The sequence below is a fragment of the Lissotriton vulgaris genome, chromosome 9, assembly GCF_964263255.1.
Source record: "Lissotriton vulgaris chromosome 9, aLisVul1.2, whole genome shotgun sequence".
NCBI lineage: Eukaryota > Metazoa > Chordata > Amphibia > Caudata > Salamandridae > Lissotriton > Lissotriton vulgaris.
This window is the reverse complement of record NC_141697.1, coordinates 432298622-432324686: the sequence shown is the minus strand read 5'-3', so window position 1 is coordinate 432324686 and position 26065 is coordinate 432298622. Positions and strand designations below refer to the sequence as shown.

At 45.4% G+C, this 26065-nt stretch overlaps 1 protein-coding gene across 4 annotated transcripts in view; it reads right to left on the bottom strand.

Annotated features, from left to right (window-relative positions):
* Positions 1 to 5140: 5140 nt before the first annotated feature.
* TRMT61A (tRNA methyltransferase 61A) overlaps positions 5141 to 26065 on the bottom strand; it is a 199526-nt gene continuing 178601 nt past the window's right edge. For 3 of the 4 annotated variants that reach the window (XM_086937862.1, XM_086937860.1, XM_086937861.1), the window contains one exon: positions 5141 to 5696. In XM_086937862.1, coding sequence (XP_086793988.1) covers positions 5610 to 5696 — 87 coding nt within the window. In that variant the 3' untranslated portion in view covers positions 5141 to 5609. Of the gene's footprint in view, positions 5697 to 16956; positions 17046 to 26065 lie in introns of those variants that run through there. The other variant, XM_086937863.1, reaches the window with a different exon arrangement.

The window sequence follows — 26065 nt, the reverse complement described above, 5'->3', positions numbered from 1 at the left end:
ACCTCACTCACCCTCAACCCCTCACCCTCACCCACACTCACCCACAGTCACCCTCACCCACCCTCACTCACACTCACACTCACCCTCACCCTCACTCACCCTCACTCACCCTCACCCTCACTCACCCTCAACCCCTCACCTCACTCACCCTCAACCCCTCACTCACTCACCCTCACTCACCCTCAACCCCTCACCTCACTCACCCTCAGTCACCCTCAGTCACCCACCCTCACTCACCCTCACCCACCCTCACCCACCCTCACTCACCCTCACCCACCCTCACTCACCCTCACTCACCCCCACTCACCCACACTCACCCCCACTCACACTCACCTCACCCACCCTCACTCACCCTCACTCACCCTCACTCACCCACCCTCACTCACCCCCACTCACCCCCACTCACCCTCACTCACCCTCACTCACCCACCCTCACTCACCCTCACTCACCCTCAACCCCTCACTCACTCACCCTCAACCCCTCACTCACTCACCCTCACTCACCCTCAACCTCACTCACCCTCACTCACCCTCAACCCCTCACCCTCACTCACCCTCACCCACCCTCACTCACCCTCAACCCCTCACTCTCACTCTCACTCACCCTCACTCACCCTCAACCCCTCACTCACCCTCAACCCCTCACTCATCCTCACTCACCCTCAACCCCTCACCCTCACCCACCCTCACTCACCCTCACTCACCCTCAACCCCTCACTCACCCTCACTCTCACTCATCCTCACTCACCCTCAACCCCTCACTCACCCTCAACCCCTCACCCTCACTCACCCTCAACCCCTCACTCACCCTCTCACCCTCAACCCCTCAACATCAACCCCTCACCCTCACTCACCCTCACCCTCACCCACCCTCACTCACCCTCACTCTCACTCTCCCTCACCCACCCTCACTCACCCTCAACCCCTCACCCTCACCCACCCTCACTCACCCTCAACCCCTCACCCTCAACCCCTCACCCTCAACCCCTCACCCTCAACCCCTCACCCTCACTCACCCTCACTCACCCTCACTCAACCTCACTCACCCTCAACCCCTCACCCTCACCCACACTCACCCACAGTCACCCCCACCCACCCTCACTCACACTCACTCACCCTCACCCTCACTCACCCTCACTCACCCTCACCCTCACTCACCCTCACTCACCCTCAACCCCTCACCTCACTCACCCTCAACCCCTCACTCACCCTCACTCACCCTCAACCCCTCACTCACTCACCCTCACTCACCCTCAACCCCTCACCTCACTCACCCTCAACCCCTCACCTCACTCACCCTCACCCACCCTCACCCACCCTCACCCACCCTCACTCACCCTCACTCACCCTCACTCACCCTCAACCCCTCACTCACCCTCACTCTCACTCATCCTCACTCACCCTCACTCTCACTCATCCTCACTCACCCTCAACCCCTCACCCTCACTCACCCTCACCCACCCTCACTCACCCTCAACCCCTCACCCTCAACCCCTCACCCTCAACCCCTCACCATCAACCCCTCACCCTCAACCCCTCACCCTCACCCTCACTCACCCTCACTCAACCTCACTCACACTCAACCCCTCACCCTCACCCACACTCACCCCCACCCACCCTCACTCACACTCACTCACCCTCACCCTCACTCACCCTCACCCTCACTCACCCTCACTCACCCTCAACCCCTCACCTCACTCACCCTCAACCCCTCACTCACTCACCCTCACTCACCCTCAACCCCTCACTCACTCACCCTCACTCACCCTCACTCCCTCACCTCACTCACCCTCACTCACCCTCACCCACCCTCACTCACCCTCACTCACCCACACTCACCCCCACTCACACTCACTCACCCACCCTCACCCACCCTCACTCACCCTCACCCACCCTCACTCACCCTCACTCACCCCCACTCACCCCCACTCACCCCCACTCACCCTCACTCACCCACCCTCACCCACCCTCACTCACCCTCAACCCCTCACTCACTCACCCTCAACCCCTCACTCACTCACCCTCACTCACCCTCACCCCTCACCCTCAACCCCTCACCCTCACCCTCACTCACCCTCAACCCCTCACCCTCACTCACCCTCACTCACCCTCACCCACCCTCACTCACCCTCAACCCCTCACCCTCACTCTCACTCACCCTCACTCACCCTCACTCACCCTCACTCACCCTCACTCATCCTCACTCTCACTCACTCTCACTCATCCTCACTCACCCTCAACCCCTCACCCTCACTCACCCTCACCCACCCTCACTCACCCTCAACCCCTCACCCTCACCCTCACTCACCCTCACTCACCCTCACCCTCACTCACCCTCACCCTCACTCACCCTCACTCTCACTCATCCTCACTCACCCTCAACCCCTCACCCTCACTCACCCTCACCCTCACCCTCAACCCCTCACCCTCACTCACCCTCACTCACCCTCACTCACCCTCACCCCCTCACTCTCACTCATCCTCACTCACCCTCAACCCCTCACCCTCACTCACCCTCAACCCCTCACCCTAACTCACCCTCACCCTCACTCACCATCAACCCCTCACTCACCCTCTCACCCTCAACCCCTCAACATCAACCCCTCACCCTCACTCACCCTCACTCACCCTCACCCACACCCACCCTCACCCACCCTCACCCACCCTCACTCACCCTCACTCTCACTCACCCTCACTCACCCTCACTCACCCTCACTCACCCTCACTCACCCTCACCCTCACTCACCCTCACCCTCACCCTCACTCACCCTCACCCTCACTCACCCTCACTCACCCTCACTCTCACCCTCACTCACCCTCACTCACCCTCACCCACCCTCACCCTCACTCACCCTCACTCACCCTCAACCTCACACAGTGCAATAGGTCTCGGAGCATTTGAGTTAGAGCTTTTAGAAATGTTTATGGCTTTTTTTTTAATTCTTTAGCATTGGCTACAGGAAACAAAAATGCTAAAGATTTACAAAAAAACCCATAAACAATTCTAAAAGCACTAACTCTAATGCTGCGAGACCTATTGCATTTCCAATGCTTGTTCTATGTAGACATGGAAAACATGTACATGGCTAGCAAAAGTTGCTGATGTTCTCTCCAGTTTGACTATATGTACGTTTGTATCTTTGTGAATTTCTGAACTTGTGTGTGCGCTGGTGTGAGTTGTTGACTATGTGACCTATTACCAATCACACCTGTGTACCAATATTATCTTGTCTACAAGACTCTGTGCAAGTGTGACTTGATCCTACTAAAACCAGGTTGCTGGAGTGAGGTTTGCTAAAGTGCCGTTTATTGTTCACATTTGAAATCGCAGTCCTTCCTTTTAGTTAATGCACTTTTTGAAATGGGCCGTTTGCAGGCACATTACTGTTGCTTCACTTACTACTTCCTTCCTTCCTTTTGGGACTGTTGCTTGGAATGTTATGTGACTAGTAATGATTAAATGTTCATTTTTTTGTGGCTAGCATTACAGTTCTGTTTTCACTGTGCTTCATTGATTCTTGTTTTGACTTTCGAGTGAAACCCTACTCTGGTGGATGCCCATGAAAAGGACAAAGAGCGCCCTCACGGTTCTCTGGGGTCTTTATATTTCTCACAGTTGTGAAGATCAACACCTTGTCACCATCTTTTCCAGAGTCGCTAAATAAGAGAATATATTCCTGTGTAGAATTCGGGTTTGAGTTGTATCAATTACCTGGCTCACGAGTATTAAAAGGTGTATCCTAATAAAGTTTTAATGTTTTACTATTAATATCTAACACATTTTTGGTATACTGTCCCGGTGACTCCCAGTGGTTTATTTCCTTTGAGATTCTTTTACTTCTCTGGTTTCCTGATCACTGTGGTTTGGCATTTGTTGAGATCTCTCATCCGAGCCGATGCAGGTAGTTTAGAGATGGTCACTCCTAGAAGTAGGTTTGAGCCTTTTGGTTGTTCAGTGCATTTTAGCAACAGTGCCTTCCTGTGAGTTGATAGTTTCGTGATTTTAAAATACGAACTTACAATGACAGTCTTACACGTTCATGGTTCTTGATGGTCCATTGGACTGTGGCTTTATTCCCAAAGTCGTATTTTGGGAGCAGGACCATCACGAGGGTCTTAAGTGGCACAGGATTTGTCGGCGATTGATGAGGGATGTAAGTCAAAGACTTGGCACTGCTTGGTACACTTTCCTTATTTAAAGATTCTGAGGTGGAAGAGGACTGTGGTGATAGTGCACATATTATTTACAGTAATCTTCATGGCAGCGAGCCCTGCTGTACCTGGTTGCAAGTATCAGGTTCCCTCCCATCATAATGAGCAGTCCTCCTTTAGTACTGCCAGGTATTATGTAGAATGCATCAGGTGAGGGCCCAGGATTTATGTCGACTTTGCAGTAGAAAAGGGTTAATACTTTTAGTAAATTTGAAGAGCAGTTATGATGGGCGGTTTCTTGGACATGACTCACCCTCAGAACGTGACTAGGGCTCAGTACAATCAATAGTAATACTAAATAATAAAAGGATTAAGCAGCACCCCACTCCTGTAGGGTACAAGTGGTAAGATTTTATTAGCAGCTGCTGTTTGAGCCAGTACTTTTTCTTCAAATTGATTCTTTTTTGCCTGGCGCCACAAATGACTGTACTGTCTCGCCCAAGTCCTCCTCATATAATACTACTTCTTAATGCTAGCCAATTGGCAAAAGGAACAAGTGTCCTAGCCACTGGGCCGATGGTTACACAGGAGAAACATCTTTGAATAAGTAACCTATTTTGAAACTCGGAAGACCTTCCCTGCGAAATTACCACTAAGGTCGCACCATACACAAAACGTAGAAGGCTGCAAGCAAGTTATGCATGTATTCCTTTAATGCTGGGGGATGTGAAGTGATCGAAAAGACTTGGAAAAACTGAACTCAGCAGGCAGGGTAGTAGTCTTCATGCAGCTGCAGTATTAAAATATTCCAGGTACAGTTTCCACAGCCAGCCATATGTGGTTACCAAATGAGCTCACACATGTAAACTCTAAATAAGGGAATAAAAAAAGAACTGGAATCTTCAAGCACCAGAGACCCATGCAAGCAGACTAGCCCCTGCAGAAAAAACAGCAACAGGGTGGTAAAACAAAAAGTACATCTACAAAAAATTATTAAAAAGGGTCTTTATTATTCATACTTGTAAAGGCAAATGCGACTGCACAAGTACACACTGTATTTTGGATCTGTGACAAACTGTAGCTTTGCTCGAGGACTCAAACACTGCTTCGTCTATTCTCGAGAGTGTTGTTTAAACAAATACATACTCCAAGTCAATCTGACTATATATGGACTTTTCAGCCGCATTCTGAGCCGTGGTACTGACTAAAAAAGTCCTTCTAAAATAAACTTTTAGTAGCAAAAGTTAAGTAGCCTGTGTGCCCCACCACTTCCTTGAGGGGCACTCCACTTTTAAACTTAGCGACGCCCTGCGGGGGATTGCTGCACACAGAACCTTGACTCGGTGTGCTGGTGCTGTCCCCCGAGCTGGGCTGATCGTCACTTTCTTTGCCCAGGTCTGCAGTCGGCAGACTAATTGTCCTAACATCATAAACCCGCGGCAGTATTTCCAGTGTGTTTATCTCTGTGAAGCCGTGTTTTTCCATAGCCAGGCAGGTTCTCTGGACCTGTTCGATGCAGGGGGAGAAGGAGCAGATCCGCCCACCTGTAAAACATGAACAAAAGGGCTTAGTGTGTAAATCAGGACTCCATCTTAGTGCATGCAGAGAGAAGAACTTTCAATGATGGGCACAGTCGTTCTGATACATTTTAAAGGACAAAAATAGGATGCTAAAATAGCATATTGTATTACCTTTCAAAGCTGCATACAATCCTAGAGATGACAGACACAAAGTTTGCAGGAAACGTTAAGTTAAGCAGAATTACCTGATCGGCCATCTTTATTACTTGGTGAGGTTGGTCCACGCCCAGGTAACATGCACTTTACGTGCCTAACACCCCCAAAACAAAAACATTTTCACTTCCTTCCCTTCTGGGTGGCCAACAAGTAGGACTCCGTCGCCCACCACATACCTTAGACACTAAAAATGTCAAGAAAGAATCTGTGACCAGGTACCTAGGTTCTGACTTCCTGCAAGAGAGGCCTTACCTAACAAATAGGGATGTGATGCTCCAGCCTGCCTGCCAATCAGCTGCTTTGTCTGGAGGCGGTGGGTTGGTCCTTTCCTCTGGGACGTCCCACTTTTTGGAGGCCATACATGTGGTTCATTTGTCCCAAAATGCACCTCCTCCCTTCTCTAATCATGCTAGGTGGCACGCATGGATTCCAGAGGAACAGGGATGTCGCTTGTAGATGGCAAAAAAGCAACCAGTTCTTTTATACAGAGGATGGCGGGATCTCACAGTTGCCAATAACACCTGGCTATTGCATTGATGACGCAGGCTGGTCATGTTTCCTTGCTCCAAGAATGCACTAGTGAACTCTATTGTCGTGCGTTTCACTATCACAGAGGCACTACAGGAGGCAGTTTATAGGAATCAAGGAAGTTCATAGGAATCCCTTGTCCTGTGTCGAGGCACGGGCCCTTCGATATGGTCTGATTGCTCATCAGTGACATTAATTTGCCCTTTTTCTACGACTGCATTAAGGACGTGGCACACTGACCAGCATTTAAAAGCAACACCCCAAATGGAATTTAGGAAAGTACACCGCTGCATTCCAGGGACTTCTGTGGGAGCTACAGCCCTGAGAAAGCTCACCGGCTGACATACTATTATTAAAGTACAAGGTATCGGTTTAAAGAGTGTAATAATGTACGACAGTAAGTTTATGAAGGTAATTAATTTCAGGGTTTCAAGGTTCAATAAAGACATATGTCTAAGGCTATACTTGTCTAAACCTAATCTTAACGGTTTAGCTTAAGGCATAACAACAATCAAAAGAAAGAAATATGTTATACCAGGGTACTGATTAGGGCTTTCTGGATAACAAGGCCCTGCCATGTGGAAGTGGGAACAATTACATAAAAGCATGACCAGAAAAGCATATGAAGAGGAGCTTTTGACACACAAACGGGCTTGTTTGCGGGAGGCCGAATAGGCACGCAGACAGAACTGTACTGTAACCGTCAGGTGGCAATGAGAGCAGCGAGTGAACCTCCCTGTAGAATGAAGTATTAATTAAGCAAGCAGTAGTGTCAGAAATATCTATCACATCCTCGACGTCCTGGCGCCCACCCTTTCTGAACTTGGGGTCTTTTCGGGACTTAAGATTAATTATGTCAAGTTTCTAGTGTTCTACTCTTCGAGGAGCCTCCAGGAACGGGAAATAAACTTGGATGCGTGTTCTATGGCATTGGCATCGAGACCTTTAAATATCTGTGCCTACACTTTTATCATGAACGGGTGGACCCTTCTGGAAGGGAACAAGGGAAGGACTATTAGATCCCTCTGTTTGCAGGTCTTCTTTTGGATTTCCCTATCCTTGTCCGTAGCTGGCCGGTTCGCCCTGTCAAAATGGTGATGCTCCCCTGGCTACTTTATTATTTTGCCAATCTCTCAAAGCTCATTCACCTCCAAATTTTCAGTGAACATGATTCCTTATTGACAGATCTTGTTGGGGGAAGAGCCGATGCAGAGCTGTGCTCTCCACACTTAAGTTCCAGACATGTGGAGATGGCATGGGGCACCGGCCTTTTCAAATATTACCTTGTGGAACAGCTTCAATAGGAAGCATGTTAGTTGGATGGGCACCACCAAGTGAAGATGAATCCCTTTTAGATAAAGATACAGGAGGGAACCAAGGGTGAGCTTTGTTCCCAGGCACCCCTAAACTAAGTCCTTGGTCGCTGCTTCTTAGCACCACCCACAATTGCCTCAAATGTGGCTTCTTCACACATGGATGGACCAAAGTCTTACTCTGGTATTGCAGTTTTATGGAATCCCAAAAGATGGCAAGGCATTCAGAACAAGGAAGTTAACTGTGTGGAGGCAGCAGGAATCAGCACAGTTGGGTATTTGTTTTCTGAAGAAGCCTTCCTTAACTTTGAAGACATGTGTAATCAGACCAGCTTACACAAGGGTAATCTCTTTGTCTATGAGACCGTTAAAAGAGCACCATCCACACAATGATACACTAGGGATTCAGAACCGGACACTAAGACAATTCTACACGCAATGCACATTGGCCATGGCTGGCGATTAATTACATGGCTTTATCAATCATGCAAACCAGACCCATTCAGAGTCCTATGGCAGCTGAGAAACCTGTGGGAGCAGACATTCAGCAAGTCCGGATAGCTACATGTCCTGGAATATTACTGAAAAGAAACCATTAATGCTAGCTTTAAAATCCACCAATTTAATAAACTCCATAAACATATCTACCAATAATAGACTGCATCTACGAGGGCTAGAGAAAGCTTGGCCAGAGATGGCAGGCCTCCCTGGTGGATATGATCCACATGTTATCGATGTATCCTGTCCTAGGTCCGTTATGGGGAGAGGTGTTAGCTGACTGAGAGGGCTACAGAGAAATATGATTTTTCCACAGCAATTAGTTGCCTATTGGGGCTCTTCCCCAGACCTCAAAACAAAAAAGCAACCACCAGAATCATAGACGTTGACCTAATACTAGTCAAATTACTGATCGCAATGAGATGGATATACCTTACTTATCCTGCGGTCACACACTGGAAGAGAGAGAATATGCGATGGTTGCAAGCAGAGAGTGTGGCCTCATGACGGGCGGTAAAGAGTGGCTTAAGTAAATAACCCGTAGCAAAATACTGGGTTGCAGTACTCTATGATTTTACTGAACACTCTAAAGAAGATGGTAGGCCACCATAAAGGAGCAAACTATTTTATTCACTTACTTAATGACATGCACACGACTTGAGCGTCCCCCCAACTGTCCCATGGGTTTTACAAAGAGCCACCCCATCCCCCCTACACATCAATATGATGCCCTTGAGTCGACCTCCAGACAGCCTATACAATACAGGTCCTGAAAGTTTACCTTCCTGCCTATGGGCTTCCTTACCTCCTCATCACTAGGATCAAGGTGCCATTCCGGGGGCGGCGGGAATAGAACTTTTAGTTAGCGCCAGGATAGTGCACTTTACAAATACAGATACCATAACATATGAGAATAGTTTTCCTATTTTGCCTTGGGCCCTGGCCCTGGCCCTGCCATCTTAGTGGGAACTGCCCATATTCAAGACCCTTCCACAGCACAGGAGTATACTCCTGAAACAGCCTGTGTTAACCATGATGTTTGATAAATTACTCTGCATAAGAGTATTGATATATTTGTTATGCTCAGTTTAAGATAAAACAATAAAATACATTTGTCAAAAAAAGCGAGCTAAGTTGTTTCTTCAAGGAGAGCCATGATTGGCACCCATCTTTCCTCCATTTCAAATTAGATTTCGTCAACAAAGAGTATAAATATTAAGTGGTCATAAAACCTGCATCACTACATCCACACTTGTTTCCTTCTTTCTGGCAGACCAGCCCTCTATGTTTGTCAGCTAGTGTGCCGACTTAATTTGTGTAGGAATATATGTGCAGCTGTATATTTGTCTGCGTGTGTTACCTTCTGTGTGCTGGTTTGCACAGTTAATTTCGTCCTTGGTTTGCATGGGTACATACTACTTTGTCTACTGGTATGTGTGAATGAGTGACTGCAGGCATGTTTATGTGCACATGAACATATTCAGGGATTTTGCTTTGTCTTCCTATGTGCATGTATGCATCATCTATGTTTGTGTGGTGTGTGAGATGGACACCTTGCTCCAAGCCACCATGGACATAGTTTACAGGCATAGGCATAGCTGTCAAGGTTTCAGATTGCTTATGTGTGACATTTTCATAATTTCAATGTAATTATGAGTCACATTCAATGAATATCAGTGACCCTTTCTCAAGCAAATCAAGCAATGAAGACGAGGGAAAAATATATAAATATCAGAAAATACACCCGTACTGGACGCCATGGGAGTGCAGCCACACTCTGTGCTGTTGGTTCAGCAGCTTGATGACTGACCCACAAGTCACGTACTCATAAGAATCAGATGCGCGGATGGGGCTCACGCAAAGGAGCAGCGCGGTGAGAGCTCTGAAGGAAGACGCAATGTTGCAGCCAATCAGACTGTGCATGGTGGAAACACAATAAGACTTGTAGCACACTTCCCTCAACAAGAACCAAGTACAGGCCATCTCCAGTAACTGGGAGGGGTATCTAGAAGCAAATCAGAGCCCGCTCTGCTGTCCACAGAGTATTCTCATTTGTCAATTCAGCAAGCGGACGAATCTTGGGACACATACGTTAACCCCTTCGACGCTCATGACGAGGCACAGTGGAGCTGTGCTCATGACGAGCTGAGCTAGTCATAACTGCTGAGGAACGCCCACGAGGGGCTAATTCCCCTCCTGTGCAGGCGTTGTACGGGAGTGGACGGAGTCGTGCCGAGCTCAGCTCGTCATGAGCACAGCTCCACTGTGCAGCATGACGAGCTGAGCTTGTCACGAGCACCGAGGTGCCGCGTACGGCCCCCCTCGCACCGCGGGGGAATTAGCCCCACGTGGAAGGGGTTAAAAAGACAGGAGGAGCAGTCTGTCACTCAAACACATACTTTGACAGCAACACCATTTCGGCGGTCTGAAAGTACCAATAGTATACATCATGTGGCCTTGTGGCACAACACCGAGCAAGAAGCGGCAGGTGGCGCTGCCAAACATTTTCAGTCATTGGTGCTAGTGGAACAGCACCGGCTTGACAGCCGAAGAGGCGCTTTAAATGTGTGACTTAACATTTCAGTGCTGTGATGTGGACCACCACGCTGATATGAGTTTAACACCCTGGAACTTGGCAGGGCTGCAAGGCTTTTTACTGTACAAATCACTGCTATCAGATGTGAATTCAAATTTTTTCAATGGAAGCAAACACGACTGTAATGTCTAGAATGCATTTGGCTGTCAACAGTGCCTGTGATGAAACAGAATGAGGTGATATTGTGTCTGCCTGTATTAATGAACTATACAAAAGTAAAATCTATTGAATTTGCCATTGCTTATTTAAACATAGGAAAAGGGAAACATACTGCATGCTAAAATGCCTCTACATACTTGTTATCTATGTTTTTTAGCATACGATTCTATTTTGGCTGAAAGTAAATATTTTCCAGTAGAACAAAATTATTTATAGACCTTTAAAACGGAGCTGGATTCATGTTTTGTCAACAACAATGTAATGGCATGACTGACTGATAACCACTAGAGGAATCTACTACAGCACTGCCACGGGGTATCACATTTTAAAAGTCATTTTCTCCAACACAGAACATCAATATTTGTTCACGTCCACACTTGTCCAAATTAAGCAAGGAAAGTCTTGCAACTCCATGTGCCTGCCCTTGCCAAACAGGCTGATGAATGGCACATGTCGTGACTGAGTTCACCGTATAAGGCAACTCGAGTCCGTGGTTTCTAATCTCGAGCTCTTTCAACCGAGCACACACACAAATGAATGGATGGATTTCTCCAATAGAAACAAAACTATTCACGCCTTCCAGGCAATGTGTGTGGAGCCTAGGATCCAAGTGACAGTCAAACATTATTCGTGGCTCACGTGTCGAAAGTGAACTGAATATTCTGTGGGGGTTTTCTCGCCTCTTCATGACAAAAAGAACAGTAAACTGACGTTCTAGTTATGTTCGTTTCTGTTCGGGTTCATTCCTAGCTTGTGAAACATGTCACCTGTGTGATCAGCAGTACAAGACTGACGCAATCATTAATTAACTCCACCTTGCATGCGCCGTTTCAATTCTACGGGGAATTTGCAGGGCCGGTTACAAAAATAGAATGCACACAGCCTGGCAATGCTGGCAGTGTCTATGGGCATGGGTAAAGCTAGGCGGCCCTCGGCCCATAGATGGATTCCCTTCAAGTTCCACATTGAAGCAATGTTTCCAGACCAAGACACTCATGCTCATGATGCTGGAAGCAGAATATTATTACACAAATATAACATTTCAAAAAAACGTTTTCCTGATGAAAATGCCTATTCTGTGTATGCAGTATAGGTTGTATCTGGATACTTTCCATGTTTAGGATGTATGGGTGTGTGAAAATATGCACGTCTTGGGAAGCCCAATATTCTTTCTTCATTACAAGTTGTAACAGTTCTTGAAAGGTTAGCATATTAAACAACTGCTTTCTCAGGAAAGCTTTCAGCTGTCTGTTACAGAATGGGTCTCCAGTCTTTCAATGTCTTGTTCTTTATGAGCAAGAACCTGAAGTAAACTCCCAATTTGATGTCGTATTGTATTGGAACTGGCTTGATTGCTCCTTTGAATAGGATTTTGAAAATCTTTGCCTTCCAGCAATGTAGATGCCTGTGCATGGTCCCGATTGGTGGTGTTTTGGAGGTCATGGGATGAATTCCAATGCATATAAGAATTAAATTAGATCTAAAACCCACCTGTCCGTGGTCATCTTAAACTACTGTTTGTAAAAGGCAGATCTTTTGTGTCCACCATGTCTGATCTGTCACCAGGGGAATGTAGTAGCCAGTACCAGTAGTTTACAAGTGACCTTTGCTTGTACCCGATGCCTTGCTTGGCATCCCCTATTGCTTTTGGAGGGTGCTCTTGAATACGTTTGCGTTGACAGTGCTCTGTAAGCTGTCTGCCGAGGTTGGATTTAGTATTGTCTAAATTGCCGTCGAGTCGGATAGGTGAAATATCTATAACGCTGGTAAGATCCTTGATAGGGTAAAGATCTGCCTCGGTCTCCATGAAGTTGCTGAGCTCGATGCTGTTGCAAAGCTCCTATAGATCTGGCAGAATAAATGTAAGCTTGGATACTCTAACGTGCATTATCAATGTGTTTGCCAAACAACGAGTCCCCTTTAAAGGGCATGACAAGGATCCTTTTCTGTATTGCCGGTCAAAATAAAGTTGCCTGTAGGCAACCCTGCCTCCTACAAACTGCTGCTCCAGCCAACCGATGACATTCTAAGCTTGCATTATCCAATGCTGAATCAATGAGTGCAGTTAATTGACACTACCTCTGGCTTTATACCATCTAGCAAGAATTCCAGGCACAGGATGATGTAAAACTGCATAGGTCCGTTGTAGAGACCTATAAAGGCCATTGTGTTAGCAGCTCTAATAGACCTTGCTGCCACTTTGACACACTCCATCTGAAGGCATCCATCCTACAGCCATCTCCGTCTGGGGGAGCCATGCTCTGTGTGCCATGGTTTATCGACCTCCATTGTGCTACAGCTGCAGGACTACCGAGTTTGCTTTTAGATGATCCATAAGACCCACTGGTGTGCTTATGGCACCCTATATTTCTTGTCCAGTCTCAGTATAACTAAGGCTACCATTGCTCAAATCTGTCCTTGACAATGATGATCTACAACAGGACTTGCTGTGATACTCTTCTAGATGGCTTTCTAAAGTCGTATAAAAAGCAATCAATTTCTTTGGATGTCATTGGGAGGTTGACTCTTTTTGATAGCCTCGCAACAATGGTTGAAACCTGGTGGCAAGTCTATCGATGGAGGTGTTGGTGGTTCAGCTGTTGGCAACACATAATTGTATACTTCATTACCACTTGCCCTTGAGGGGACTGGGAGTCCCACTTTTTCAAATTTTGAATACTGGTTGTCATTCAATGTGTGGACCTGTATTATAATATAGCAGAGAAATGCTGGAGCAGACAAGCAGGTTTGAGAGGTACTAGTTTGGTAGGTTACAGCTGGAGCAGAAGCTACAGGATCACATTCATGCTGTTTTGGTGCTCCCTGGATGTTCATAGGCTGGGTATGCGGAGTACATTATGGTTGTTGACGTAATTTGAATGGAAAATGAGCATAATGAGCCTTCATCATAAGCCTGAGGTTCTTGACTGGATCTGCAAGCACCTGAATCATGGTTAGTTCATGGGATTGTTCGTATTACACTGCATATGGATGGTAAATACGATCATAATAGGGACGTTTTTCAGGCCAGTCTAGTCACAGTTATTGGGTAGTTTGGATAAAAAGATTAAGCTTGTTCCATAACGTGGTGAAAGGCTTAGCTCTTCCTATGTGTCCTGATATTTTATCTTTACTTGTTCAGGACTGCAAGTTGCGCCACAGGGATCATCCGGATATCACTCCTACTCCTCTCCAGCCTCAGTTTTCAGAAGTCCTGATGATGGCAGTGTAGGTATTTTACTGGGTGATGTAAGGTTTGGCAAGATGCCTAATGAGTGCGGTTTTCTCTTGAGTTTCTCATCGATGGGAATGGTGTAGACAGTCAGGTGTCTCCAATCAGTGGATCACAAGCTCCCAGACACCTTCAGAGTAGCTTGCAGCCTTCAGTTAATTTTTAAATAAGCAAAGGGTCACATTTTTTTTTTAAGTTGAGGGAATGCTGTGTTAATTGTACATTACTATCATCAGACTGCAGATAGCTGGGCCTGATAATGAGCAGTGCTCAGTCGGATTTATGCACAGGCTGGGGCACAGAGGTGAATAACTCAAGCTCTGAGGTATTCAACTCTAAATAAAAGTCCTTGTCATCTCGATATTGAAGCTGAGAATAAAATGATGCTTCTGAATGCTGTGAAAGGAGTAGAAAAGAAAATGAAGTTACCCTAATGATTGCGTTAACTCTTTATTTAAATGTTCTCTCATTTCTAAGGTGTTGCATTTACAGACAGCAGTCCTCTTGCTCCCAGTGACCAGTAGACACTGTGCAATACTTATAACTGAAAACGTATTTTTTTTTAAATGGGAGGAATTTAAAGTGAAGAAAAATATTTTTACGAAACATTAAGGTCATAAGGCTTTTCTCGACTGTCAAGCCATTTATGTTTTAATGTTTTGTAAAGCATGTTTCTTCACTTTAAATTCCTCCGATTTAAACAAATGGCTTTTTTGTTATATTTATAGCACAGTGTCTACAGGTCAACAGGAGCAAGAGGCCTGGTGTTTGTAAATATGACACTTGGAAATGTGAGAACATGTAAATGATGAGTTTTATGGAATCCATATAAACAAAGTTAACTCGTAAGTTTAATTTTCTCCCATTTCAAATGGTTGCCTTTACACAGCAGGCATCTTGCTCCCAGTGGCTGGTAGACACAGTGCCATATTTATAACTGAAAAACACAGCCACTATTTTAAGTAGAAACAATTTTGAGGGAAGAAAAATGTCCCATATTATGAACATTTTACATACCTTTTTTCTGCACTTTAAATTTCTCCCATTTAAAAACTGTTGTATGAATGTGTTATACATGTAACAGTGCCACACATGGTGAAAGGTGTGTCCTATGCCTCTAGTACATCTGACACAGGCTCTCAGTCACCCCAACACATGTATCTCATTCAAAGGCACACATATTCATATATCCCTGAAGACCACACTCTCACTGTCACACATGGCAGCCCTGCCATAGTCTTCCTCCTCAAAGTATTTTGTTCAAACCATAGCATCTAGCTCTATGGGCATTAGGCTTGAAGTCAATGAAGCTGGGCGTAGGGGTTTCTGATAATGCTCAAGTTGTGTAACCTTCAGTTGCTCACGATGTTTTTTAGATATCAGGAGTAGCTCTCACTACAGAAAAGGTTGGAGACCAATGGCATAGACAGTTGTAACAATGATGACTTTGTTAACCGAGTGGGGGAGGGTAGTTTGGTTCAGTCGTCAACTGCATTAAGTGGGACTTTGTTGACTGAGTGGTATCTAAATGTGTTGCTAATGAGTCAGTCTTTGATGAGGATGCCAGGAAACACGGTCTTACAGATTTTTCCAAAGGTTTTGATACTAAGTTTTTGCTCAGGCTCTTTAAAGACGCAGTAGCATCGCTGATCATTATTATTTTGCTTGTTTTGTTGACTTTTGGCCATGCTGCACATCTTCTTTCCGATGCTGTACATCTTGGACAAAAGGCACTGACTAACGCCCATAGGTCTCAAAGGTGAGACCTAATGGATTTGTCAATGCTTGTTCTTCTTTAAAGGTGTACATAATGAGCCTGATTTATCCCTTCAAGAAGGGGGGTTTCAGATGGCTTGGAGTTTTACAGCCACTTCAAAAGTCTTCCCTCACTATCATTACGGGACTTGGGTGAAAATATGCACAGATTTTGCAGTCCTTTGGAATATATTCTGGGTAAAGGCAATACAGCAGGGGTCTCCAACCTTCTGGTACGAACTATGCATTGGCTAAACTAGTTTACTCTTTGGTATTTAGCCAGGCATACCTGTTCATAACTATCTTCAACAGTAGACATGCAATTTTTCGTATTAATGCACCCTATCTCCTGCTCTTTGGACCAACATCCTATTCCACTGTTCATTGTGTGAAATGGAATCTTCACATATGCACCCATAACTCCACACAACTGAGTTAAGGCATAACTCGGAAATGCACCAAAGGGTTTGGAATAATTAGGGAGTCAGGTAGGTTTGTACCCTAGCCTAAAAAGAATTCCACCGAATGAGGAGGTCGGACGCCACAGAGCAATCCGCAGTTAGATATAGTATTCACCAGAAAAAGTATAACTTATTATTCTGATGGATACTACTAATTGCAGATTCCTCTACACTCTAGAACAGACACCTTCTAAAGGTGGAGGCTCTGTTGAGTGGATTCAAATCAAACCTACGCAAATCAGACCTACGCAAGTGAATTGTTTTTATCACTGGAGGTGGCTGTGAAGGCAGTGATGCCTCATGGACATAGACTTTGATGCCTGCATCATGCTCTGGCAGATGTCAAGTCCAGGCACTTTTCACATAAATGCTGTTGTAGCAGCCTTGGTTCTAGCAGAAAGGGCTCTCAAACCCACAAGGAGCTGCTTTTTGGCCAGTTCATAACATATCTTAATGAAGAGCACTATTCACATCAACAAGATTCTCTTTTGCATAGCCTTACCTTTCTTCATTCAAGAAAATCCCACAAAATGTTGTTTGTCCAATTGAGGGTTCTAGGTATGATCAATATAAATTCATAACGTTTTTGGGGTCCAACCAATAGAGCCCGTCCACCTTTTTCAAAGGGAGAGAGGGAGCAAAGAATGCTGGTACAGTGATCGTTTACTTAATGTGGAATTGAATCACAACCTTCAACAACAAGCATTTGCAATGCAATAGGTCTCGCATTAGAAAGTTTGAGCTATTGGTATTGTAAATGACACATTTTTTATTTATGTGTTGGTTTTGAAAATAGCGAAATTAATAGCTTTTTCATTTACAATGCTAATAGTTTTAAAATTTGACACCTATAGCATTTGTACTACAATATATGTTGTATTTAAGTGACTTAGATGTATTGATATTACAAATTACAATGGCTTTTAATTTTATTAAATAACTAATACTTAAATAAAAGTTATTGTAATTTATAATGGCAATAGCTTAAACTTTTGTAAATAACTTTTGTGAAGATTATGTTCTGTGTATTTTATTGTGACGAAAATCCAAGAACAGAACTGAAATATTAACATCTTTTTGTGAAATTTGTAATAAAGCTTGAAACATTGAGAGAACATATTTGAACCAGTTGTTGTTGAATGGTTGCACAGATTGATGCTGTGGTGGCGCGGAGTGATGTTGTGGTGGCGACGAGTGATGCTGTGGCGATTAGTGATGCTGTGGTGCCCCTGAGTGATGCTGTGGTGGTGCTGAGGCGATGCGATAGATAGAGTAAGTGTGATAGATGGAGGGCGATAGATAGATAGATAGCGTGAGGGCGATAGAGTGAGGGCGATAGATAGAGTGAAGGGGATAGATAGAGTGAAGGGGATAGATAGAGTGAGGGCCATAGATAGAGTGAGGGCCATAGATAGAGTGAGGGCCATAGATAGAGTGAGGGCCATAGATAGAGCGAGGGCGATAGATAGATTACAGAGTGAGGGCGATAGATAGATTACAGAGTGAGGGCGATAGATAGATTAGAGTAGGGGCGATAGATAGATTAGAGTGAGGGCGATAGGTAGATAGACAGATAGAGTGAGTGAGTGATGGCGATAGAGTGAGTGATGGCGATAGATAGAGTGAGTGAGGGCAATAGATAGATAGATAGATAGATAGATAGATAAGAGTGAGGGCGATAGAGTGAGGGCGATAGAGTGAGGGCGATAGATAAAGTGAGGGCGATAGAGTGAGGGCGATAGATAGAGTGAGGGCGATAGAGTGAGTGCGATAGATAGAGTGAGTGCGATAGATAGAGTGAGTGCGATAGATAGAGTGAGTGCGATAGATAGAGTGAGTGCGATAGATAGAGTGAGTGCGATAGATAGAGTGAGTGCGATAGAGTGAGGGCGATAGATAGAGTGAGGGCGATAGATAGAGTGAGGGCGATAGATAGAGTGAGGGCGATAGATAGAGTGAGGGCGATAGATAGAGTGAGGGCGATAGATAGAGTGAGGGCGATAGATAGAGTGCGGGCGATAGATAGAGTGAGTGCGATAGATAGATAGAGTACAATAGATAGAGTGAGTGCGATAGAGTGAGGGCGATAGATAGAGTGAGGGCGATAGAGTGAGGGCGATAGATAGAGTGAGGGCGATAGAGTGAGGGCGATAGATAGAGTGAGGGCGATAGATAGAGTGAGTGCGATAGATAGAGTGAGTGCGATAGATAGAGTGAGTGCGATAGATAGAGTGAGTGCGATAGAGTGAGTGCGATAGATAGAGTGAGTGCGATAGATAGAGTGAGTGCGATAGATAGAGTGAGGGCGATAGATAGAGTGAGGGCGATAGATAGAGTGAGGGCGATAGATAGAGTGAGGGCGATAGATAGAGTGAGGGCGATAGATAGAGTGAGGGCGATAGATAGAGTGAGGGCGATAGATAGAGTGAGGGCGATAGATAGAGTGCGGGCGATAGATAGAGTGAGTGCGATAGATAGATAGAGTACAATAGATAGAGTGAGTGCGATAGAGTGAGGGCGATAGATAGAGTGAGGGCGACAGATAGATAGATAGATAGATAGATAGATAGATAGATAGATAGAGTGAGGGCGACAGATAGATAGAGTGAGGGCGACAGATAGATAGATAGAGTGAGGGCGACAGATAGATAGATAGAGTGAGGGCGACAGAATATTTCACACTCTTAGCAATTGTTTAGTTGTGTTTTTCTTTAGAAAAGCATTTGATCATGATAAAATTGTGCTTGGCTGAAGGAAGGTCTTTCTTTGGGATGGGTTCTGCTTAACATGTTGAAATCCAACTTTGCAATGTTGTGTCAAGCATTCGTTGGTCCTGTTAATATAGTAGGCATATCGCTGCTCTAGAGGCCGCCTGGAATAATGGTGGAGAGGTGAATCAAAACAAGGTTATGTTTCTCTTTTTTAGAATTGATGCAGCCACGTAATGGCATGACTTGCAGTAGTAATTGAAACCCAATTACTGTTTCAGTAACCTGACTGCTTCTAAAAACTAGAAACCTGGATTTCTCGGCGGACATTCGGGGACCCAAAAACCCCGATCCTGCCTGCATTGAGGGGTGCAGCTGTGACGAGCTGTGTGTGCGCACGGAGAAAATTACTACTTTTATTACATATTTTATTCTGTTTGTGCTTACACACACGCAAACACATACACATATATATTCTGAATACCAGCTGACTTAAAAACAATATTATAGTGACAGCGGTGTCTTAAAATTAGGTACAGGCTTTTAAGGATTTAAAAAAATGTGAACAAATGTGCAATGCTCTCGCACACACGGACTAAGTGCACATATACATGTATATACTTTAGTTTGCATATAGTAAAAACAACTCATGCATTCACATGCATGTGTTTGTGTGTGAATATGGATTAGATATGTACCTGAATATATCAGATATATATTTTGCATATTGTACATAAGTACATTATAATCACACATATATTCATATAGTCACATATATATCTATGCTTTATATATATACGAGGAGTGCACAACGCGGCGCCCCCCCAAGCTAAAAGTCATTGCCACCAGGCGGTCATTTCGGCGAGGGGAGAAAGTAGGCGGTATCTTACTGCCTGATAAGAGTGCCAACAGAGGTTCAAGCTGAATAACAAACCTGGGAGTTGGTATGCAGGCACTCAGTCCTGCGCCATGAATTTGGGACACCACTCGGGTGTTTTGGTTTACCCCATCACTGTATGCGGCACCACGATGGCCTCCAGTTCCCACCATGCATCACTCTTGCGAATCACAAACATCCATCAAAGTACCTGCACTTAAGAGGAGGAGCAGAGAGACTGCTACTTAGGGGGCAGTCTCTGTGTCCAGGACTTACCAGCCAGCCTGTGAAGCCGGCACTGATGACGGCCATTTCCGGCTAGAAACGAGTCTGCCATAGCGTTTCACGGACTGCGAGGACAAAGCTGTGGTCTGCTTGAATAAATCCTTTGTTAGCATTCGGAGCTGTTTCCTGCTTACTTTCTTTGAAGGTGAGCGTGTGGTTTTGGATGTATAGTACCGGGTTGCCGATACCGGTACAAGGACACACCCTCTCGATCTGGTGCTCCGCGTTCAAAAGGCAAAAAACTGTGGTATAGCACGAGGAGTGCACAACGCGGCGCCCCCCCCAAGCTAAAAGTCATTGCCACCAGGCGGTCATTTCGGCGAGGGGAGAGAGTAGGCGGTATCTTACTGCCTGATAAGAGTGCCAATGGAGGTTCAAGCTGAATAACAAACCTGGGAGTTGGTATGGAGGCACTCAGTCCTGCGCCATGAATTTGGGACACCACTCGGGTGTTTTGGTTTACCCCATCACTGTATGCGGCACCACGATGGACTCCAGTTCCCACCATGCATCACTCTTGCGAATCACAAACATCCATCAAAGTACCTGCACTTAGGAGGAGGAGCCGAGAGACTGCTACTTAGGGGGCAGTCTCTGTGTCCAGGACTTACCAGCCAACCTGTGAAGCCGGCACTGATGACGGCCATTTCCGGCTAGAAACGCGTCTGCCATAGCGTTTCACGGACTGCGAGGACAAAGCTGTGGTCTGCTTGAATAAATCCTTTGTTGGCACTCGGAGCTGTGTCCTGCTTACTTTCTTTGAAGGTGAGTGTGTGGTTTTGGAGATATATATGTGTATACACATATACCCACATGTATTTACAATTAATATATACATGTAGTATATTCACGAACACACATACATCTTTATTTATTTATTACGGACATGTGGTATAGCACAACTGATCCTGGTGTGGACTCTTGGCTCTGCTCTTGAGAAGTATAGACATTCTAAAACAACTAAAGCATGAACCTGTTCTTGAGGGCAGTGAGAACCGGGCAGGAACGGCAATGAAGAGGGCGTTTATTTCCGTGATATGGGGCTGCATAATCTATGCTTATTTAGATATGTATATATTAACATTTATATGTGGTTGTAGAGAGGCAGTTTAACATAGTTATGCATTGGATATTATATACACACACACGTATGTTCAATATGTAATCATAGGCGTGCAGACACACCTGTGCACATTTTTCTCGTGTCTGCAGTATGCACCCCCTCCTCTCACCTTTCCTTGAATGTGTGAATAAACCTGAATTAAACCCTCTCTGGTGACTCGCGGCAGGTGCCGATAGTGTCCCTTCACCAGTGACTGCTCCTCTTAATAACAGCTGAGAGAGTGTGTGTGTGATGTCTTATCCTGGTTGTGTCTTCACGAGCAACCCCCCTGACGCCGGTCTCCTGCAGGCAGGCTTCTCAGGGGTGAATCTGATTGTCACCTTTGTACTGTGTGTGTGTATGAGAGAGGGGGGCAGATTGTGAGAGGGGTTGTGTGTGTAACAGACAGATTATGTGCGCGTGTGAGAGAGATTGTGTACGTGTGTGCGAGAGAGACTTTGTGTGTGTGCCTTTATGTGAGATGGTATGTGTGTGCACAATAGAGAGAGAGAGACTGGTTGTATGTGTGTGTGCGAAAGACTGTGTGGAAGAGATTGCAAGTGTTTGCATCGGAAATATTGTGTGTGTGAGAGAGACTTTGTGTGTGTGCAAGTGAGAAATATTGTGTGTGTGGTACGTGTCCACATTCAATTAATACAATTACCTAATATACGGTCACTCAAATATGTCGGTCGTTCTTCCGTCCAGGATGTATTGTGACAAGCGAATTGTGGAGGCTTTTACAAATTAATCGTGCAGGGCCTTTAAGCAAACAAAGAAAGTCATGATCACAGCATGCCGACAGGCGCCCCACGCTGCTAACTAATAGCACCTCTCACGGAAAGGACCTATAATTAACACAGTAGGTCTTCCAGAGAGGAGAACTCTAATTCAATGAACGGGCAAAAGCTGTTCATGTGAAGCACGTTCACAGACCAGAATCTGCTCGTGGGAAGCGCATTCACATAGTTTGCTACCTGGTACTTTTTGTTTGCTTTCGATACTTGCACAAGTGCCACCATTACCTATGTAACGTTTGTTCGTGTGTTTGAGCGTCCTCCATGTATTGCAGCATTATACCTCAACTTATACTTTGTATGCTTTTGTAACCTGCACACATGTCAGTTTTTCCTCCTGTAATGCACCGTTTGCTACCACTTGTACTTTGTTCACTCACGATTGTCACTTTTGCCTCATGTAATGTAACTTTTGAAATTTGTTCACTTGTATTGTTCTCTTATATCAGTTCTGTTCCTTTTGTAAAGCGCTCTGGCACCTTCGGGTAAAGTCCGAGCTATATTAAAACGCATAAAGAAAGAAATTGAAAAAAAACCACAAGAATACAATGGGCAGCTTGCTGCTTGAATGGTGAGGGGTGGAAGAGACGCGCACGCATTGTGGGCGTGCGCATTGCTGTGGTCTGCGGCTCGTGCCCAGTGGCGGCGCCTGCAGGCTTCACCGTGCTGAGGTCGGTGTGTGATGCGCAGCTCATGCGGCCCAGGGTGGAGGCCGCCGGGGCAGGGACACATGGCGTGCCGCTGTTTGCAGAGGACTCGGAGGTCGGAGCCACAGAGGTACTGCTACTGTGGTCGGGGTGTTGTGGGGGATGCCGGTGTGTACTGTAGTGGCAGGGGAGGAGCGTTGATGGGCCGTCAACAGAGGCTGCCGTGTCATACAGAGGAATTCAAGAGGCTCTGCTGTTGGGATGCGGCGGTGGGGGGCTCATCCTCAGCGCTGGAGTGGTGGAGAGTGCCACCATTGCCTATGTAACGTTTGTTCTTGTATTGGAGTGTCCTCCATTTATTGCAGTATTACACCTCTACTTGTAGTTTGTACGCTTTTGTAACCTACAACACACATGTCAGTTTTCCCTCCTGTAATGCACCGTTAGCTTTCTCTTGTAGTTTTTCTAATGTTCTCTTACATTAGTCCTGTTCCTTTTGTGAAGCGCTCTGACACCTTCAAAAAACGCATAAATGAAGTAATAAAGAAAATTAAATTGGGCGTGCTGGTGTGGGACGGGACGGTGGTGGGTGCGGAGATGGTCAGTGGCGCTGTCGGGCACCAGAGGTAAAAGTAGAGTGAAGCTTCTGCCACATGGCGCCGCCCGCGCACGCTTTGTAGCAGGCGCGTCTCACGTGCGCGTCCACAAAGCAGAATCTGCGCGTGCCCTGGTCTGTCTCCCTTGAGAGGCATCTCAACAACAATAGGTCTCGAGAGCGACACCTAAAAAAGTCCCCCAAGTCTTCAACACTAATTTACCTGGAAAGATACGAATGCTGCACAGTTGTATTGAAAGTACCTGCAGTTCACTCATACGACAAGCTGATGAGGACAGGTTTCAGGGTAAACAGACACCGTGATCAACTATGCATAGGCTTGTATGGTGTCCACATGAGAAATGGTAAGACCAAGTTAAAGTCCCACTGGGGCATTACAAATGTTTTTGGGAGGAAACGTGTGTCAAATTTAATAAACTGCCTCGCAACAGGTGATTTAAATAAGGATAGCTGGTACAGCAAACACAGAAAGGTGAAAAGTGCTGACAAATAATATTTGAGAGTACCACTGAGAGGGCTTGCTGGGCTAAAGAAAGAACAAGCAACATCATACCCAAAAGCTCAGCCTGTAAGAGGTCAGTGTTTCCAGTATCAACCGAAGAAACAAACTTGTTCCAGTGCCCAGCATCGATGGATTTCGTGGAAGGGCATCTGGCAGAAAGGGTGGCATTTACCACCTAAGATGGCAAACTCAAACGTAGATAATTGCTGCAGCAGGAAGTTGTATGTTGCATAGGTTCAGATAAAGGACCTGATGCTCAAACAGAAGTCCTCCCACAGTGGTACCCAGATTGGATGACAGTTGCTCATGATCAGAATTTTTGGGTACCACAATCTCCTGGCCCAATCTGAGGCAATTAGGATGATGTGAGCCCACTTGTTCATGATATTCAGAACACAGAGCAGGAGAGATAGTGGCAGTGGAGATGTACAGGAGTTGCTTGTTGCATTCCATCCGAAATGCATCTCCTAATGAATACTCCTAAAAAAACTCCAATGTGCAAAATGATTGACACTGCACGTTCTTGAAAATGGTAAAAAGACCTAGCCAGAACTCTGCTCCATGATAGAATACACCCTGCACCACCTCGGGATGCCGATGCCACTCATCTCTTAAACTGTCAGGGGACATCTGTTCAATTTGCCAGCTCTGGCATTCAAGAGCCCTACCAGGTGGCTGGCTACTAGAAAGATCTCATGCTGCTCCAGCAGTCTCCAGAGACGTAAAGCCTTTTGGCATCGAGCCCAGGACCTCACTTCTTCCTGCTTGTTACAGCCAAGTACCACGTGGAGTTGGGGTTGTCTTTAAAAACCCACACTGGCCTATTTGCATAATTCCACCTCAACAAAGAGAATAATCCATTGGATAGGCTGCTCGAGAACACATTGAACTACTTGTAAAGAGAACAGACAGGAGCTGATCCACTGTCAACACCTCTGGCAGGGTACTGGAGAGCACAACTACAGAATGCAGACTCCCACCGTGCCTGTTGTCCTCCAAGCATTGCTTTAATGGCAAAGGCTGATGAAAAATGTAAGGGTATAGAAAAACCTTGTGCAGAGCAAGACCAAGAGAAAACAAATAACTGCCTATTTAAGATGTAGAGAAACAGATTAAGAGATGCGCTGGGTCCTGGCATCAAACTTAACCTTTTGGGCAAAATATTCAGTGCAGTCATTTGGTGACTTGGGAGAGAAAGGTAGCTGTAGAAAATGTGAACTACATTCATTGCTTGGTATCCTCATTGGATTACCTCTCTTTCACTTAAGGCAACATTTACTCATGTAGGTGTTTGTGCAGTGTAAAATTAACATATCTGAGGGTGGTAGTGAGAGCCGTAGTGCTCAGTGGCTGTTCGGTGTCTACCAAGGGGATTTAAGTGCTGAGCAGTGATTTAAACGCTCCAAGATGTTCTTTAAGTCATTTAGTACAAAATCGGGTCATGGAGAGATAGGGTTAAAGAATCTGGGTTTGAGCTTAAAGGCAGAAGGAGTCAGGCACTCCTCAACGTTAAATAATATTATACTATGGTGACAAAATTGACAGTTTTTAGGTCCAAGAGGAAGCCATGGAAACACAGTTTGGAACAGCTTTAGCTGTGACCCAGCTGCAATGGTGTATTGTGGCAATGTATGAATCCTCCTGGAAGAACAATTTTCCACATGACATACACCTGATAATAAATGCTTGCAGCATGAGCAGACAAAGGGACCATAATTATGACTTGTGTATTTCTTTTTTTTTTTTTTTTTTTTTTAATCTTTATTTCGACCATTTGGTCATAAAAGATACACATACATAAAATCACATGAATCTGTCACAGTTATAAAACATCAATACATACTATTCAAATAAGAACCAGACTTTACAGATGATTGTTAAAAATAAGAGATTCTCCAATTTACCCAGCATTTTTTATAAGACGACTGCGCGTGTGCCAGACATTCGTTAAGAATTTGGAAAGTGCAAAAACAGTTGGGCCGGAAACATCACTTTTTAAAATCCTGTACATCGGTGCATATTCCCTGCCACCCAAATTCTTGATCAATGGCAGCAGCCAGTACTTTCTAGCTGTCTTGTATGCTGGGCAGAAAAAAATCAC